This window comes from Eubalaena glacialis, chromosome 13 (genome assembly GCF_028564815.1).
Source record: "Eubalaena glacialis isolate mEubGla1 chromosome 13, mEubGla1.1.hap2.+ XY, whole genome shotgun sequence".
Classification (NCBI taxonomy): Eukaryota; Metazoa; Chordata; class Mammalia; order Artiodactyla; family Balaenidae; genus Eubalaena; species Eubalaena glacialis.
This window is the reverse complement of record NC_083728.1, coordinates 65,411,038-65,427,443: the sequence shown is the minus strand read 5'-3', so window position 1 is coordinate 65,427,443 and position 16,406 is coordinate 65,411,038. Positions and strand designations below refer to the sequence as shown.

The window sequence follows — 16,406 nt, the reverse complement described above, 5'->3', positions numbered from 1 at the left end:
GCAAGTCTCTCCGGAGACCTTATCACACTTCTGGTGACCCTGAACCTGAGACAGGGCGGGGGAGGCGAAGCTGACCACTGCCAGGTGTGATTAGGGACAACCCCAGAGGGCCTTGGCCACATTCCCAGGGAGGCCATTTGGGAGGAGCAAGACCCATTCTGCAAAGGCCACCAAGTCCCCAGCATTTAGAGAAGCAAATAGCGCCCTCAGGTTAAAATGGCCTTAAGCCATCCCAACCCTAAGGCCCCTGGGCTTTTTCCTCATACCTTGCGGTCTCCAGGTGGAGTAAAAGACTTTAGCCAAGTGATTCTATTTGCATCTTGGGGTGGAGTAGATTAGAGAAACTTGGGGCAAATTGTTTGGAAAGAAGCATTTTGGGAATGTGAGATGTGGTTATATTTGAGCACAAAGAAATTAACGTGAATATGTTAATTCAATTCCAAGCTCAGGAAAAGGGTGAGGTGTCATAATTAATAATTTAATAGTATTTTGCAATTGGTCCGCTGGTCTAAATAGAAGGTTCAAGAATCATAGACTCTGATAAACCATAATGGGAAAGAATATATAAAAATGTCTATATGTGTGTAACCGAGTCACTTTACTGTACAGCAGAGATTGGCACATTGTAAATCAACTAGACTTCAATTAAAAAAATAAAAAAGAAAGAAAGAAAGAAAGAATCACAGACTCTGCTCCCTAGATCTGATCTTCCCCAGAGCACCTACTTCACCTCCCCACTACCTCCAATACCTCCAGACTGGCCAGCCCTACAGGTCTGTTTTCTGTAAAGATCAGGATAATCTCTCCAACCCACCTCCTGCCCCCACTGATATCCACCAAGGCAGTAGGTGAGGAATCAGACTGCCAAGGTTTGGATCTCAGCTGTGCAACCTTGGGTAAGTTAGTTAACCTCTCTGAGCCTTGGTTTCCAACTCTGTAAAATGGAGAAAATAAGAGTGCCCACCTCAAAGTTGTTATGAGGCTTCCATAAGTTAATATAAAATAGATCAGTGGTTCTCAACAAGGATGAGTGTATCTCCCAGGGACATTTTGCAAATTCTGGAGACATTTTTGCTTGTCACAACTGGGGTGTGCTACTGGCATCTAGTGGGTAGAGGCTGGAGATGCTGCTAAACATCCTACAGTGCACAACAGAATTATACAGCCCAAAATATTAATACTGCCGAGGCTGAAAAACTCTGATGTGTATAAAGCTCTTAGAGGAGGGCCTAGAACATGAAACACTGGGTAACATTTATTAAGCACTTATTGTTATTATCTTTATTTTCTCCTTCACTCTCTTGGGGTCTGCAGCCACCCAGCCTTCCCCTGAGCTGGGAGCAGGCAGCTCATAGACCAAAGGAGAGAGAGAGGTGGCAGTAAGGATGGCTAAGTAGTCCAGGTGGAGTTGAGTCTCAAAAGGTTTCGGATTGTCAAGGTGACACTGCGTCCTCTGCCCTCCAGGTTCAGCTGATCCCCACCTCCCCCTGGGCACCAGATACACCTATCACTTTTCCACCAACACCAGCACCAGCCTGCAGGGGGCCCAGGAGGAGGGGAGTGGCCTTGGTCTCCAAGGCTTGGTCACCCTTGATGTGCTTGGCCCCTGCCAGATGGCTTTACGGGTGAGTATCTTTGGGTAACCAGGAGGTCACGTTGACATGGGGGAGGGCCAAGGGGAAGCCACAGCCCCTGAAATTTCCCATTTGTCTGATAAATGGAGAGGAGCTTTCTGAGGAATCTCAAATTCAGCGAGTGAGAGCTCTAGAGTAACATGGGAACGTGGTGCCATTTTGGTTGTAGGAGGTACCATGGTAGGTCCAGTGGGGGGAGGAGTGGGGGTTAAAGAAGGAGTGAAGGGTATTTCTTGGAGTAAGTAGAGCCACAGGATGGGGACAAGCTGTGTCCCTGAGAGGACTGAGGGTCACAACTGGGGAAGCTGCAAGTCCCAGGGGTGAGCAAAGTCAAAGCAAGTTAAGGTCTTGTAGACAAAGGAGCAGACTAGGGTAGACACTGAAGACCTGGTTGGGGCCTCCAGGCCTGCCCTGGGTTCCTTTGTACAGGCACACCTCGGAGATATTACAGGTTCGGTTCCAGGCCGCTGAAGTGAAGCAAATATTGAAATAAAGCAAGTTACACAAATTTTTTGGTTTCCCAGTGCATATCAAAGTTATGTTCACACTATACTGTAGTCTGTTAAGTATGCAATAGCATGATGTCTAAAGAAAGTACATGCCTTAAATAAAAAGTATTTTACTGCTAAAAAATGCTAATTATCATCTGAGCCTTCAGTGAGTTGTACTATCTAATAGTAACATTAAAGATCGCTTACACAGCCCATGCTAACAAAATAATAGTGAAAAAGTTTGAAATATTTTTTAAATTACTAAAATGTGACACAGAGACAAAATGAGCAAATGTTCTTGGAAAAATTGTGTTGATAGATTTGCTTGATGCAACCTTCAGTTTGTACAATAAAAAACGCAATATCTGGGAAGCACGATAAAACGAGGTATGCCTCTACTGGGCAGTGGTGGTGTTAGTACTGGCTTCAGTCAAGATGGAATTATGAGCTAGATTCTCTTGGTGGTTGTAGGTTTCTTTATCATCAAGATTTTCCTGAAGCTCCTCCATGTTCTTGCAAGTGGAAATGCCTGCCCATTCTTCTCTGTCCCCTTTCTGATGACTCTCATGTGTTTCCTGGACAAACCCTCCCACCCTGCCTAAATGGGCTCTTAGTTTTCACTATAGTCTTATGTCCTCTTTGGGAAGCGTTTTTGAACTGGCTGGAGCACTTGCTGACAAGAGTTTCTCAAAACTGCTTTGGGGGATTCCCTGGCTGTCCAGTGGTTAGGGCTTGGCGCTTTCATTACCAGGGCTGGTTGGGGAACTAAGATCCTGCAAGCCGGGGGGGCACGGCAAACAAACAAACAAACAAAAAACAAAAAAAAAACCCCAAACTCTTTTGTTATGTTTCATGTAGACCTCCGGATGGGGTCTTTTATGGGGTGGTTCTGAGCTGCCTCTGAATTCTTAAACTATCCAAAATGTTAGTCCTGGTCAGAGCTGCCACTTTGCTAGTCTTTGCTGTCCTTTAATGTCTTATCAAAACACTAGTAGTTGTTTTTTCTGCAGGGCCAGTTTTCACAAGGCAAATTGTGTACTGTGGTTTTATTTGCTTGTTTGCTTTGTTTTTAGCATTAAAAAAATTGATAATGTCAAATGTTGGCAAGGGTAGAAAGAATTGGCTCATTTCAAAGATTTGTGGCACAGGGACTTCCCTGGCAGTCCAGTGGTTAGGACTCCGCGCTTCCACTGCAGGGAGCGCGGGTCCAATCCCTGGTCGGGGTATTAAGATCCCACAAGCCATGTGGCGCAGCCAAAACAAAAAACAAAAAAATCTATTTGTGGCATAAATGGAAAATTTACAGCCACTCAGGAGGCAATCAATTAAATATATTTTTGAGGGAAAAAGGTGAAAATAAGTATTGAGAACAATGAATTTCACTGATTAAACACTCCTCTGTAGCCACCCCCAGATCAAGAAACCCCCATAACCGCCCTCATTCTCTCTTCCAGTCACTTCTGCCAAAGGCTCTCCTGAGTTCTAGCACCCTAGGTTAGTTTTGCCTGTCTTTGAACTTCTCTTTAAATATTTATTTATTTATTTAGGCTGCGGCCGGGTCTTAATTGTGACATGCGGGCTTCTTAGTTGCGGCATGTGGACTCTTAGTTGCAGCATGCAGACTTCTTAGTTGTGGCACGTGTGATCCAGTTCCCCGACCAGGGATCGAACCCGGGCCCCCTGCATTGGGAGCTCAGAGTCCTACTCACTGGACCACCAGGCAAGTCCCTGAACTTCTCTTTAAGGGAATCATACAGGATGTTCTCTTTTGTGCCTGGCTTCTTTTTATTTTGATTAAAAAAAAATTTTTTTTTATTGTGGTAAAATGTACATAACGTAAAATTTACCATTTTAACCATTTCAAGTGTACAATTCAGTAGCAATAAGTACATTCCTAATGTTGTGTAACCATCACCACTCTCCATATCCAGAACATTTCATCATCCTAAAATGAAGCACTGTACCCCTTAAACACTAACTCCCCTTTTCTCCTTCTCACAGCCCCTGGTAACCTCTATTCTACTTTCTGTCCCTATGAATTTGCTGATTCCAGGTGTCTCATGTAAGTGCAGTCACTTATCACAAACAACTCACGATCAACCTGTGACCTTTTGTGTCTGGCTTCTTTCACCTTTTATAAGGTCTTTAAGGTTCATCCACATTGTAGCATGTAGCAGAACTTCATTACCCCCCCTTTTTTTTTAATATGATACTTTCCAGCTTTGTTTCTTTTTTAATATTTATTTATTATTTTGGCTGCGCCGGGTCTTTGTTGCGGCATGCGGGCTTCTTCACTGTGGCATGTGAACTCTTAGTTGCAGCACGCATGTGGGATCCAGTTCCCCGACCAGGGATCAAACCTGGGCCCCCTGCATTGGGAGTGTGGAGTCTTACCCACTGGACCACCAGGGAAGTCCCCCCCACCTTTATTTTTAAAATATGTTGGTGTTGTAATGTATTTTAATTCAATGTGTATATTTTTATTTTTATTTTTAAAAAATTTTTGGCCACGCCACACGGCATGTAGGATCTTAGTTCCCCGACCAGGGATCGACCCCGTGTCCCTGCATTGGGAGCATGGAGTCTTAACTGCTGGACTGCCAGGGAAGTCCCCAGAACTTCATTCCCTTTTAAAAAATTAGTTTTTATTTTTTTATTGTAAAAACGCTATAAAGTTTACCTTTTTTTATTTTCATATTTATTTATTTATGTATTTATGTATTTATTTGGTTGCGTTGGGTCTTAGTTGTGGCAGGCAAGCTCCTTAGTTGCGGCTCACTGGCTTCTTAGTTGCGGCATGCGAACCCTTAGTAGCGGCATGCATGTGGGATCTAGTTCCTGGATCAGGGATCGAACCTGGGCCCCCTGCATTGGGAGCGTGGAGTCTTAACCACTGCACCACCAGGGAAATCCCAGTTTACCCTTTTAAAGTGTGCAGTTCAGTAGGCTTTTGAAAAAAATCTCTCTCCTGTCTCTACTTAACTTTTAAAACATATGCTTTAAAAATACAGTTATCATGGATAGCTTTCAAGCAAGTGGTCAGACAAGCGGTATTGGTAATGTGGCCGAGGGATTCATTGTCCAGGACCACATCTCAATGTCAAGTGGAACTGTATTTCACCCTAAGATTTCAGGCCTGGGTTACTGGGGAGGTGACAGACCCTCTGATGGGGGAGGGGAGCTGGTGTTGAGGAGACAGGGGAATTAGGTTTTAGACAAGATGAATGAGGACTAGTTACTTTGAAAAAGTGAAATCACGGGCAGTGAAACCATGTGATACTATAACGGTGGATACGTGTCATCATACATTTGTCCAAACCCATAGAATGTACGACACCAAGGAACCCATATGTATACTACAGACTCTGGGTGATAATGACATGTCAGTGTAAGTTCATCAGTTGTAACAAATGTCCCACGCTGGTGGGGATGTTGATAATGGGGAGGCTGTGCATATATGGGGGCAGGGAGTATATCGGAAATCTCTGTACCTTCCCCGCAATATTGCTATGAACCTAAAACTGCTCTAAAAATACTCTAAAAAAAAATGAAACCAGTCAGGTTAGGGATGCAGGCTTTAGGGGTGATTTTATTCATCTTTAGAGAGCCCATCTTTTGCAATAAGTACACACACACACACTCACCCCCCCAAACACACACGCGCAACCATGGTGGTATTGGGACATCCAAGTCTTTTATTCAAGATGACAAAGCTTTTTTTTTGGTTTGCTTTGCAATCCTAACTTAGTTTTGTTTATACCGTGGAGCCATATGAATCTCTCACTCAAACTTCCAGGGCCTTTTGGGGCAAAACGAGAAGCTAATGAGAACTTTCTGTACATTGAGTGGGGAGCAGAGGTGCCTGGCTATTTAAATTATTTATCCCTAGAGATATTCAGCATCTACCATCCCGACACTAGACTCTTCCGCTCAAGGGATGGATCTCTCTGCCTAATGCTCCACATGGATCATGCTGGGTCCCAGAACTGCTTTAGGTGGTGCGGGTGCTGGTGCGGTCCTGGAATCCCCAGGAGAGGTCACCAGCTCTCCGTGCTTTCCGCTTCAGCTCCAACACTTCCAGGTGACATCCATCCTGGGGTCCAAGGTGGAAGTTCTGAAGGAGTCAGAGAGTTTGAGGTAAGACGCTGGGCCTCGCTCCCGGTGGGGCTGGATATGTGAGCCCTGCTCCCTCTTCCAACGGCCGCCGGGCACTGGGTGCACCAAATTATATTGCAAGAACCCGATTCGGGTGAGCCCGCTGCAGCAGAAAGAGGCCGTCTCGGACTGAAGTTCAAAGAGGGTTACACCTTTGTTTTGACCGTGTAAACACCCAGACCAGACCATTGATGAGGACCATTGGGAGCTGTCGTGATGTGGGAGCCTTGAATGACTCCACATTGCCTCAGGTGGCCTTCCCTCATCTGGTGGAAGGAACTCGCCCCATATTTTCCTGGCTGTCACGCCCAGCATGTCCAGATTTTGTGTCTGCCCAGCACCCTCTGGCCTTCATCCTTAAGAACATTCTGGAAGACACTGGGCACCCATTGAGGTCTGCCCTTCTCCTTCCCCACCCCCGCTAAGATGGGGGTTTTCCTGGAGACCCATAGCTGCTCCCGTCCCAAGCCAAGCTCCCCTCTGTGACTGAGCCAAGCCTGGAATTCTCCCTCGGCTGTGTTTCCCAGGGCTCCTAACAGCGGCTTCAGTGGCCTCAAAGCTCAGTCCAACCACCAGCTTGAGGACAAGCCCATCTCCACAGATTCCTCTTCCTTTTTTATTGCAAATTCATTTGTTAAAAAAATAAAGCCTTTGTGTGGGCATACAGGATGGGGGATGCTGCTGAGGGGGCAGCTGGAGCCCTCCTGAAAAGCTTAGGGTGGCCTTCTCCCAGGGGACAGCCTGGGCTATTGTCCCTGGGCGCCTCATCAGACATGCGAGTGGGCAGGGCTGTCAGCTCCTGAGAGACCAGACTGACACTAGCTATTCTGGAAGGGGCGGGCCCCATTAGCATTTCTCTAGCCTGAGGCCTGAGGCCCTGGGGGCTGCCTCCAGTGGGGGTAGGCTTGGGGGCCCCAGACTCCACTGGGAGCTGGAGAGGGGGCGGTGACCTCCCCCGGGAGGTTCAATAGGGCCACTTTTATCCCTCAAGATTCTGCTTGCTGGCTAGCTGGTGGGGTTTGGAGTTTTAGCAGTTTCCCCGTTATCGTGGGGCACCTCTCTCTCCCACCTCCATCCACCGTCCACAAAGGTGGGCACTCCCCCAGGCCTCACCCCCGACCTGCCCCATCCCCTCCCTCACCAGGCCATACCAGACACAGGCTCCTTGTCGTCAGGCGAGGGGTGGCAGGAAGAGAGCATTGGGCTGAACTCTGGTCCCAGGTCCTCACAGACTGGCTGTGTGATCCCCTCCAGTAGCTCCCCCCACCCCATTTCCTCCCCTGTACAGTACTGGAGTCTCAGACACTTCCAGCCCAGGGTTCCTGAGACCTGTGACTCTGGAGCCATAGTGCCTGGGTTAGAATCCCAGCTGTGGCCCTGAGCAAGTTGCCTTACCACTCTGAGCCTTAAGCTTCCTCATATACAGCGTGAGTGGGGGATGCTTCCTCCCTGGTGCGCTGGGAAAATGAGAAGCTTTGCAATGCAGGATGCCCTTGGAAGCTCAGCTTTCTATTTATTCAAGCTGGGTTGACACAGGTACATTTCGTCCAAGTGGCGGCAAGGTTGGGAGCAGCTTGGAGCAAAGGGTTGGCTGCCTCCTGTGTTGTTTGAGAAGTAGCTGGAGAGCTGAGCTGAGGAGGGAAGCGAGACCATTTGGGGGGATATGGGGGTACCTGGGCGCTTCCCATGGGACTGACCTATGGGGGGGCGCGCAGGAGGGTCAGGGATGTTCTGGCCCTGACGCGGAAGAGGTGGCCTGGGGCCTTGGAGGGGTCCCCCTGACGCCCGGCCCCCGCGCAGTGCCGCTCTGGGCCGCGTGCCGCTGCGCTTCGTCCTGCACGCAGGGCGCGTGGCACGCCTGTGTCCTGGCCACCCCGAGCCGCGCTGGGCGCTGAACGTGAAGCGCGCTGTGCTGAGCCTCCTGCAGGGTCGCCCGGGCACCCGCAGCCCCCAGACCGTCGAGGAGGTGAGGTTGGAGCCTGGAGGGGGTGGGTGGTCGAGTGAGGGGGGAGCAGGGGGCTGACTGGGCCCCGCTCGCCCAGGTGGATATCCTGGGCAGGTGTCCCACCACGTACCAGCAACGCGGAACCAGGCTGCACAAGACCAAGGACCTGGCGCGATGCTCCCTGCGCAGGGTGCATGCCTCCCTGCGCTCCCAGGCCCTGCCCGCAGCGGAGGTGAGTGCTGTGCCCGCGACCCTCCCATCCTCTCGGCCGTGCCGCCTTCTTTCCCCTCCTCCCTCCTTAGCCCCCCTCCCTTTTCTCTTTATTCTCGGCTCCCCTCCCCCCTCCATCTCTCAGCTCCTCTGCCCACCACCCTGCTCCCCTCCCACTGCTTCTGTCCTTTCCCTTCCCCCACTTCTTCTCTCATCCTCCTCTCCCTCCACCCCTCACCCTACCCCCTCTTCCCCTCCCCTCCTCTTCCCCTCCCCTCCTCTTCCCCTCCCCTCCTCTTCCCCTCCCCTCCTCTTCCCCTCCCCTCCTCTTCCCCTCCCCTCCTCTTCCCCTCCCCTCCTCTTCCCCTCCCCTCCTCTTCCTCTTCCCCTCCCCTCCTCTTCCCCTCTCCTCCTCTGGGGTCCGTAGCTCCCTGCAGGTGAAAGTGTTGTGTAAATAGTAAGCAACAGTGTAAGGATAAGGGATGATCACTGCCAACACGATTATACAAAGCCTCAGCATCTAGAGGCTGATGCAGGACTGCAGACTCTGGTGTTGTTATTCATTTTCCAGCTGAGGCTTTATCGTTCCTCTCCTTGGGGTTACTGCTTACTGCACGTTCTTGCTTTTGTTGGCCTTCCACCTCTCTCTATGGGGAGGGGGGTCCTGAAGCTCCAAGGTAGCCCCCAGTGGGCTCCCCCAAGCCTTGGCCCTTGCTGCCGGTTTCAGGGGCCCCAGGGGGGGTTCCCTCACTGCCAAGGCCTGGCCTGAGCCTCCGCCTCTTCCCCCCACGGTCCAGGAGGCCTTCCGCCTGACCTGCGTCCAGAGTTTCCAGGCCAGAGTGCTGGGGGAGGCGTCCTGCATGGAGCTGGACACTGTGGGGCCCCTCTCCGGGGAGGCGAGTGCGGTGCAGATGCGGACCCTTTCCTCGCTCACCCTGCTGTATGAGATGCCCCGGGACCCGGCTGTCGCAGGTGAATGAGGGTGGGCATAGGGACCCTTAGGTGAGCTTCACAGCCTCCTCTGGCCAGAGGCGCTCAAGCAAGCCTAGGCTCCATCCCTCTGTTCCTGTCTGGCCACTCTTGAACTGTTTCTGAAAGTGGCCATCGTTAGGAGAGTGAGCCTCTCTTTCTAGAAGTTTCTCTGGAAGTTTCTCTCGGCTCACGTGGCCCAGGCTTGGTCTTGACCTCCTCCCTGGGTGGTCCTCAGTGGAGATGGAATCTTCTGGTTCCCAGCTTTTGTGGGAGAATTCAACTTACCTCTGATGACCCTTCAACCTGACCATTTTGTGGGCAAACTGACTCAGGTTTCCTGATTTTCTGGAAAGATCCTGCCAACATGTAGCATCCCCTGGAGCTTGGGTCCCTTCTATGATTTCGCACAGAAAGAAACAAGCAAGGCATGCATCTGAGGAAAAGAGTTGTTTGTTTTTGTTCTTGTTTTCCGTGATGGAAAAATGGCTCTTTCCCTGAATAATGAAATAAGGGTAGTTAGTTCTTATTGCTGACAGTTTGGAAGGATTTACTGTAGGCCAGTATCTGTGCTGAGTGCTTTATGTGGATTATTTAATTTAATTCTCATCATGACCCCATTAGGAAGTTACTGTTATTATTAGTTGTATTTTTCATTTAAGGAAAATGTTTCCAAGAGGTAAAATGACTTGTCTGAAGTCACAGAGCTAATGAGAGACAGAGCTGGGACTTGGACCCCCGGGGTCTTTTCTATAGCCCTGGTGGGTTGAATCATGTTTGCCTTGGAGGACAGACTCCCTGCCTGCACCACCCTGGGGAGAACCCAGCAGGTGGGGACTGAAGCTCTGGGTCTTCCCAGCATTCCCTCTGGCTCCACGGAGCCCAGGCTGAGATCCCAGGCTGACCTGCCCCCTGAGCCCTCCCTCAGGCGCAGACACTGGCAGTGCCTGGGACATCTAGTGTCAGGACCTGGTGGTTCCCCGTTGAGTGGAATGAGCTTTTCATACATATATTTTTTAAACAGCTGTAGTTGAGATGTAATTCACATACTGTGCAACTCATCCATTTAAAGTGAACAATTCAGGAAATTCCCTGGCGATCCAGTGGTTACAACCCAGTGCTTTCACTGCTGGGGTCCTGGGTTTGATCCCTGGTTGGGGAACTGAGATCCCCCTAGCCGCGTGGCGTGGCCAGTAAAAGGAAAAAAAAGTAAAGTGAACAATTCAGTGGCTTCTAGTAGAGTCAGAGTTGTGCATCTATCATCACAATCAACTTTACTACGTTTTCATCACCCCAAAAGAAACCTTGCACCCATTTGCTGTCACCTCCTGTTCCCCCAGCTCCTGGCAACCACGAATCTACTCTCTACATTAGTCCATTCTGGACATTTCATGTAAATAGAATCATATAGTATGTGACTTTTTTTTTTTTCTTTTTTTTGGCCTCACTGTGTGGTATGCAGGATCTTAGTTCCCCGACCAGGGATCAAACCTGTGCCCCCTGCAGTGGAAGCGCCGAGTCTTAACCATTGGACCGCCAGGGAATTTCCCAGTATGGGGCCTTTTATGACTGGCTTCTTTCACTTCCCATAATGTTTTCAAGGTTCATGCATGTTGTAGCATGTGTCACAACTTGATTTCTTTTTCTTGCTGAATAATCTTCCATTGTATGGATGAAGTTTTTATGTTTTCTCTGTCAATCCCAAGAGGGCTTTGGAGTCAGCTTATTTGGCCATACCTTGCTGATGGGTACATAGGCTATTTCCCGTCTTTTGCTGTTAGCAGTAACACTGCCATGATTTTCCTTATGCATGTTCCCCTCACCTGTTGCCAGAAACATGCTGAAGGAAGCATTGGCAGGGTGAGGGGGTGGCTCCCAGGGGTCCTTCTACTCACTCTGGCATTTCCCCCACGCGGTCATCCCTGGCCAGCACTTCCCATCTCAGATCCAGACGATGGAGACTTAACCCCAAGCAGCCTGTTGTATGAATGGGAGGAGACACCGTCCCAGGCTACGGTCGCCACGGTGGCTGCATCAGTGAGGAAGCTGTGCCTGGCTCAGACCACAAGCTTCGAGGTAAGTGGCTTCTCCAGCCACAGGCCAGAGTCTGCCTGGGGCCTGGTTCCCTGGGACACCTTCCTCTTCCTACCAGATCCCTTATGGTCTACTTGCTCAGATGTTCAATATCAGGACTGCTGTGTACTGTTGGGCAGGTTGTGCACTGCACAACTATGCCTGGTTGTGAAAGCAAAGAAGGGGAAGAAATCTAGCTGGTGTGTGCAAGCCTTGGCCTAGTGCAGGTTGGATATGAGCTTAGAGGAGGCCTTTTTCTCCTCTGTCTGTCTTTGGGTAAATGGTCCTTTTGGGCTCATGGACTAACCTTCTGGACCTGGCCTGTCCTAGAGATCTCTCAGGAAATCTCCAGCCATACCCAAGCCTCAGCATTGAGGAGTTTCCACCAAGTCAAAAACACATGGCCCAGGCCTTCCTTGGAATTCCCAGCTGTTTAAAGTCAAGGGGTGGACATGATGTCGAGGTCTCATAGCTCAGAGAGGTTCAGAGGTCTCTGAGACATCTGGCTGGTTCCCTCCTTTGTGACCGATGACAGTGTTTCTGAGAGTACCAAGGCCATGCTGTGATGATGTGCCTTCTCCCTGCCTGTTTTGTTCTGAGACAGAGCCCTCCACCCGCCTGTAAGAGGAGAGCCCTGAAGAAGGCTTAACGCCCTCCCTGGGGAAAGAAAATGATGCGTCTGGGCTCCGTGTGGAGCCTGCCTTCCCATGTTGTCCTCCTGATAGGACCTTCCACATCACAAGAACAGTGTTCCCATTGGCAGGGCCCTGGTTTGCCCAGCCTGCGAACTCTTTGGTTTGTTCGGCAAGATGAGGGACTTACTCTGTGCCCTTATGATGAATGAGACAGAAATAGTCCCCGCTTTCCCAGAGCCTAAAATCCAGTGTGGGGGAGATGGATGGTAACCACTGCAGATGTACAAGGGTTTTAGCTGTTGATGAGCACTGAGAGAACAGAGCAGGGATGTGGCTGAATGACCACCTTAGGCCAGGGGTCTAGCAGGATACATTGCAGCTGAGGCCTGGGCTGGTCCCTTGAGAATCCAGGGGAGCAGTGCTCCAAAAAGAGGGTTTGGCCAGGGCCAAAGTCCTGAGTCTGAACCTCGTGGGTGTGTTTGGGGAGCAGGCAGCTCAGCCTGGCTGGAGCTCGACGGTGAGGACCAGTGGGGTCAGGTCCTGCAGGGCCTCGTGGTCAGGATGCCTTCCAGAACATTCTAGGCACATAGCAGTCTTTGTTGTAACATCCCTGCCATCCACAGCTCAAGGCTGGATGTCACCAGTGACATTTTGGGGACTTTCACTGTGTCCACTATTTCTGCCCATCTCAGCGTTGCTGATGACTTCAGCGTGAGAACCCTAGCCTTCCCTGGAAGGCATTAAAGATGCTGGGATTTTTCTGATTCAAGTCCCAGGGCCTGTGTGCCGAGGAGAGAAGCATGGGGTGTTTTTACTTTGACCCCACAACAGCCTGGGAGGGTTCAAAATATACTTGCTTGTTGATTTGGGATGCCGCAAATTTATAAATGCCTGTTTCACTGGCTGCTTTCATAGGACGGAGGACTTGGGGGCTGTCATGTGCCCAGCTGGACAGAAATAGGTCGTTCCAGGTGTGGACAGGGCTGGGTGCGACGTCACTTCTAGGCATGGTGCCAGGTGTGCCAGGCACACTCCCTACCCTCCGGAAGCTCGGCTTTCTGGGCAGCACTTGGGTAAGGGGCCTGTCAGATATATGGATGCCCAGACCCCAACCTTTGACGTTCTGGCCTGGCAGGTCTGGGCTGGGAACCAGGCATCTGGGTGCAAAGCTTTGTGTTTCTCGGTGTTGCTCACGTGAAGTCAGCAGAGAAGGATGTTGTGAGGCCAGTGCCCGTCCAGCCACAGCCTCAGATCCAGGAGTGTCTTTACTGCTGGAAATGTCTCCATCCGGAATTCTCAGCACCAGAGGCCCTCATGGATGCCTCTGGATGCGTGAGGTGAAGCATTTAGTTCAGAAGAGAACAGGGCTGGGGGGATCCATACTGGGGTTAGTCCCCCTCGGTCCCTGGGGGGCTGGGCTGAGATGGCTCAGACCCTTGTGTCCTGCTCAGATGCAGGAAGCAGAGCCAGGTCCCACTGCGCCTGGGACCATGGGCCCCAGGGGGCTGGGGAGACAAGTAGAGCAGGGAAGAGGGGTGAAGGGGGCAGGTGGGGGAGGCATGGGATGCAGTTTTAAATGATGGATGCCCGGGAAGGCCTCACTGGGGAGGTGATGTTGAGTAAAGACCAGAAGGAGGTGAGGAGTGAGTGGGGCGGATAGGGGTTTGGGGGGGGACTGCCAAAGTGGGGGCCCAACATGTGCTCCAGGGCAGGAGCTGCACGGTGAGCGAGTTTCAGCACCAGTTTGAGTGGCAAGGAGGCCTTGTGACTGGAGCAGAGTGGGAGGGTGAGAGGGGACAGGGTCGCCCCCTTAGGGGAGCACACAGATTGCTTTTATTTATTTATTTATTTATTTTTTGCCTCACGATGCAGTTTGCGGGATCTTAGTTCCCTGACCAGGGACTGAACCCACTCCCCCTGCAGTGGAAGCACAGAGTCTTAACTACTGGACCGCCAGGGAATTCCCCAGATTGCTTTTACTCAGGGTAAATGAGGAGCCTTGGAGGGTGTTGTGATCTGATGTACATTTCAATGCTCACATTCTGGCTGAGGGTGGAGAATAGACTGAGGGCCAATGGGATGCCGGGAGACAGGTTAAGAGGCTCTTACAGTAACACAGGTAGGAGATGAAGGAGGCTTGGTCTGGGGTGATAGCGGGGGGTTGGGGAGAAGAATCAGATTCAGATATATGTGGAAAAAAATACGTCTAAGATTATATTGAATATGTATAAAATATATTGAATATGTCATCAATAAGTATAGACTAGTATATATGCACATACTGAATGCATATTGAACACGCACACATGTACACACACGATACATTTTGCGTGTGTATAGCAGAGACACGTGTGCAGCTGGCTGTTTACTGTTTCAGGGACCGGGAGGGAGCCAAGGCTCATGCTCATTGCTCTCTGGAATCCTTGATCTAGTGGGCCTCGCGGGAGTCAGAGAGCAGCCCCAAGGAGAGGGCCCTCAGCCCTGCGAGGTGGGGTCCGAGCCCACCAGCTAGTGGGTGACAGAGCCGGCTGTTAGTCCAGGCAGCCTGGCCCACAGCGGGGATTCTCACCCGGGCACTCCTGAGTCCTTGGGCCGCCTTGTGCACTGTCGGATGTGCAGCAGCATTCCTGACCGTTACCCACTAGATGCCAGCATCACCCGCGTCCCAGTCATGATGACCCAAAGTGTCTCCAGAGGTTGCCAGCGTCCCCTGGGGAGCACGGTCACCCCCACTGAGAACCGCTGCTCTACATCCTGTGTTCTAACCTGCCTCCTCCCGTCTGGCCCCCTGACTGGGCATTTCCCCTGGCAGAGGTGGCTCGGGGCCAGGCGTGCTGTGGGCCTGTGTCTCCCCTCCTGGAGACTGGCAGTGCCGGCCCCAGAGGGTGCAGGGCGGCTGTCCTGTATTTATAGTGCTAACAAGGAAGCAAATTGTTCCCACTAGGGAGGTCCCCTGGGCTGGGGGTGAATTACCAAGGACTTTGTTCCTGAAAATGGCTTTTCAGGGATGCCTTGGTGCACATCAAGCAGTGCCTTGGCCTCCCCGGGAGGGCTGAGGGCCCGCCGGTTACCGGGGGGACTGACCCCGTGGGCTTCAGCTGGGAATGTCTTTGCCCCTCCCCATTGCTGGTGGGCAGGAGACAAGATTGGTTTTTCAGTCTGGAAACAAAACCAGGACTCAGGACTCAATAGAGAGCAAATTCCCCAGCCTGACCCTCCGCAGAGAGGCCCCCCGAGTTTCCACGTGGGGGGCAGCGAGCTGGGATGGCCAAAAGCCTGATAGAGTGAAGGAGAGGATGCGGAGAGAAGCAAGGCAGGTGGGGCCCCACCCCCTCCCAGGGCTGCCAGGGAGGACGCCTGGGGAGGGCACAGCTCCTGACCACCATCCGGGTTGCTCGTAATAGGACACCCAAGTCACAGATATTGATTCAGCACCGAATGTGTACGGCGAAGTGTGGACGGTGGTGTGCGAGGCTGGCTTGTACCGATTTGCCAGAGCCAATGGTTAGATTCCAGAAATCCTGCAGCCTGGTTGTTAAACGGACATTACTAAAGACTAAGTTATACCAACTTACAATGAAAATGGATCATATTCGAAACAAAGGTAATGAATACTCAAAGTCATCACCACCTAGTTATTTACTACATTTTTACCTTGGCGCTGGAGGTTATTTGCATCTACCGCAGGGTGGAACTATGACGTAGTGTTGTGCTTCTGTACAGTGATTCCCACGTCTGCCTTCAGTGATGGCACACGGGCCGCCGGCGATGGGCTGCAGTGGGAGTATTCACACCTCGGAAACTGGCAAACAGGGCTGGCTTTTTTTTTTTCCCATGGCCTTGAGTGTAGGACCCTGGTTAAGAGTGTGGGTTCAAGTCTCGCTCTGCCACTTAGTAGCTCTGTGTCCACTGGCACCTGACTTCCATGCTCTCTGTTAAGTGAGGATAATGACGGCCCCTCACAGGGTCAAGGTCAAATGAAATCGTGCCTGTAAAGTGCCTAGAACAGCACCTGGCACACAGCTGAGGCTCCAAACAAAGTAACCGTTGTTGTTGTTGTCATCGTTTGCATAGATGTTGTTAGTGGCGATGGTGGGGACGGGCATCTCACCCAGGAGGCAGGAATGGCATCTTCCTTCCTCCACCCGCAAGCCTTCCAGGACGAGTGGCTGCAGCCCCCTCCTGTTGCGTTCGGCTCTGGGGAGCTGGTCCTGAAGCCAACGCTTGCAGCCTGAGGCCTCCCGGAGCAGGAGGCATGCTCCTGAGCGGATGCCCGGCCAGGCCTGGCGGCTGC

At 51.2% G+C, this 16,406-nt stretch overlaps 1 protein-coding gene across 1 annotated transcript in view; it reads left to right on the top strand.

Moving 5' to 3' along the window:
* LOC133104210 (uncharacterized) overlaps positions 1-16,406 on the top strand; it is a 173,102-nt gene that overhangs the window by 24,615 nt on the left and 132,081 nt on the right. The window contains exons 4-9 of the mRNA XM_061209857.1: positions 1,465-1,625; positions 6,192-6,262; positions 8,081-8,246; positions 8,323-8,457; positions 9,233-9,407; positions 11,335-11,480. Of these exons, the coding sequence (XP_061065840.1) occupies positions 1,465-1,625; positions 6,192-6,262; positions 8,081-8,246; positions 8,323-8,457; positions 9,233-9,407; positions 11,335-11,480 (854 nt within the window). The remainder of the gene's footprint in view (positions 1-1,464; positions 1,626-6,191; positions 6,263-8,080; positions 8,247-8,322; positions 8,458-9,232; positions 9,408-11,334; positions 11,481-16,406) is intronic.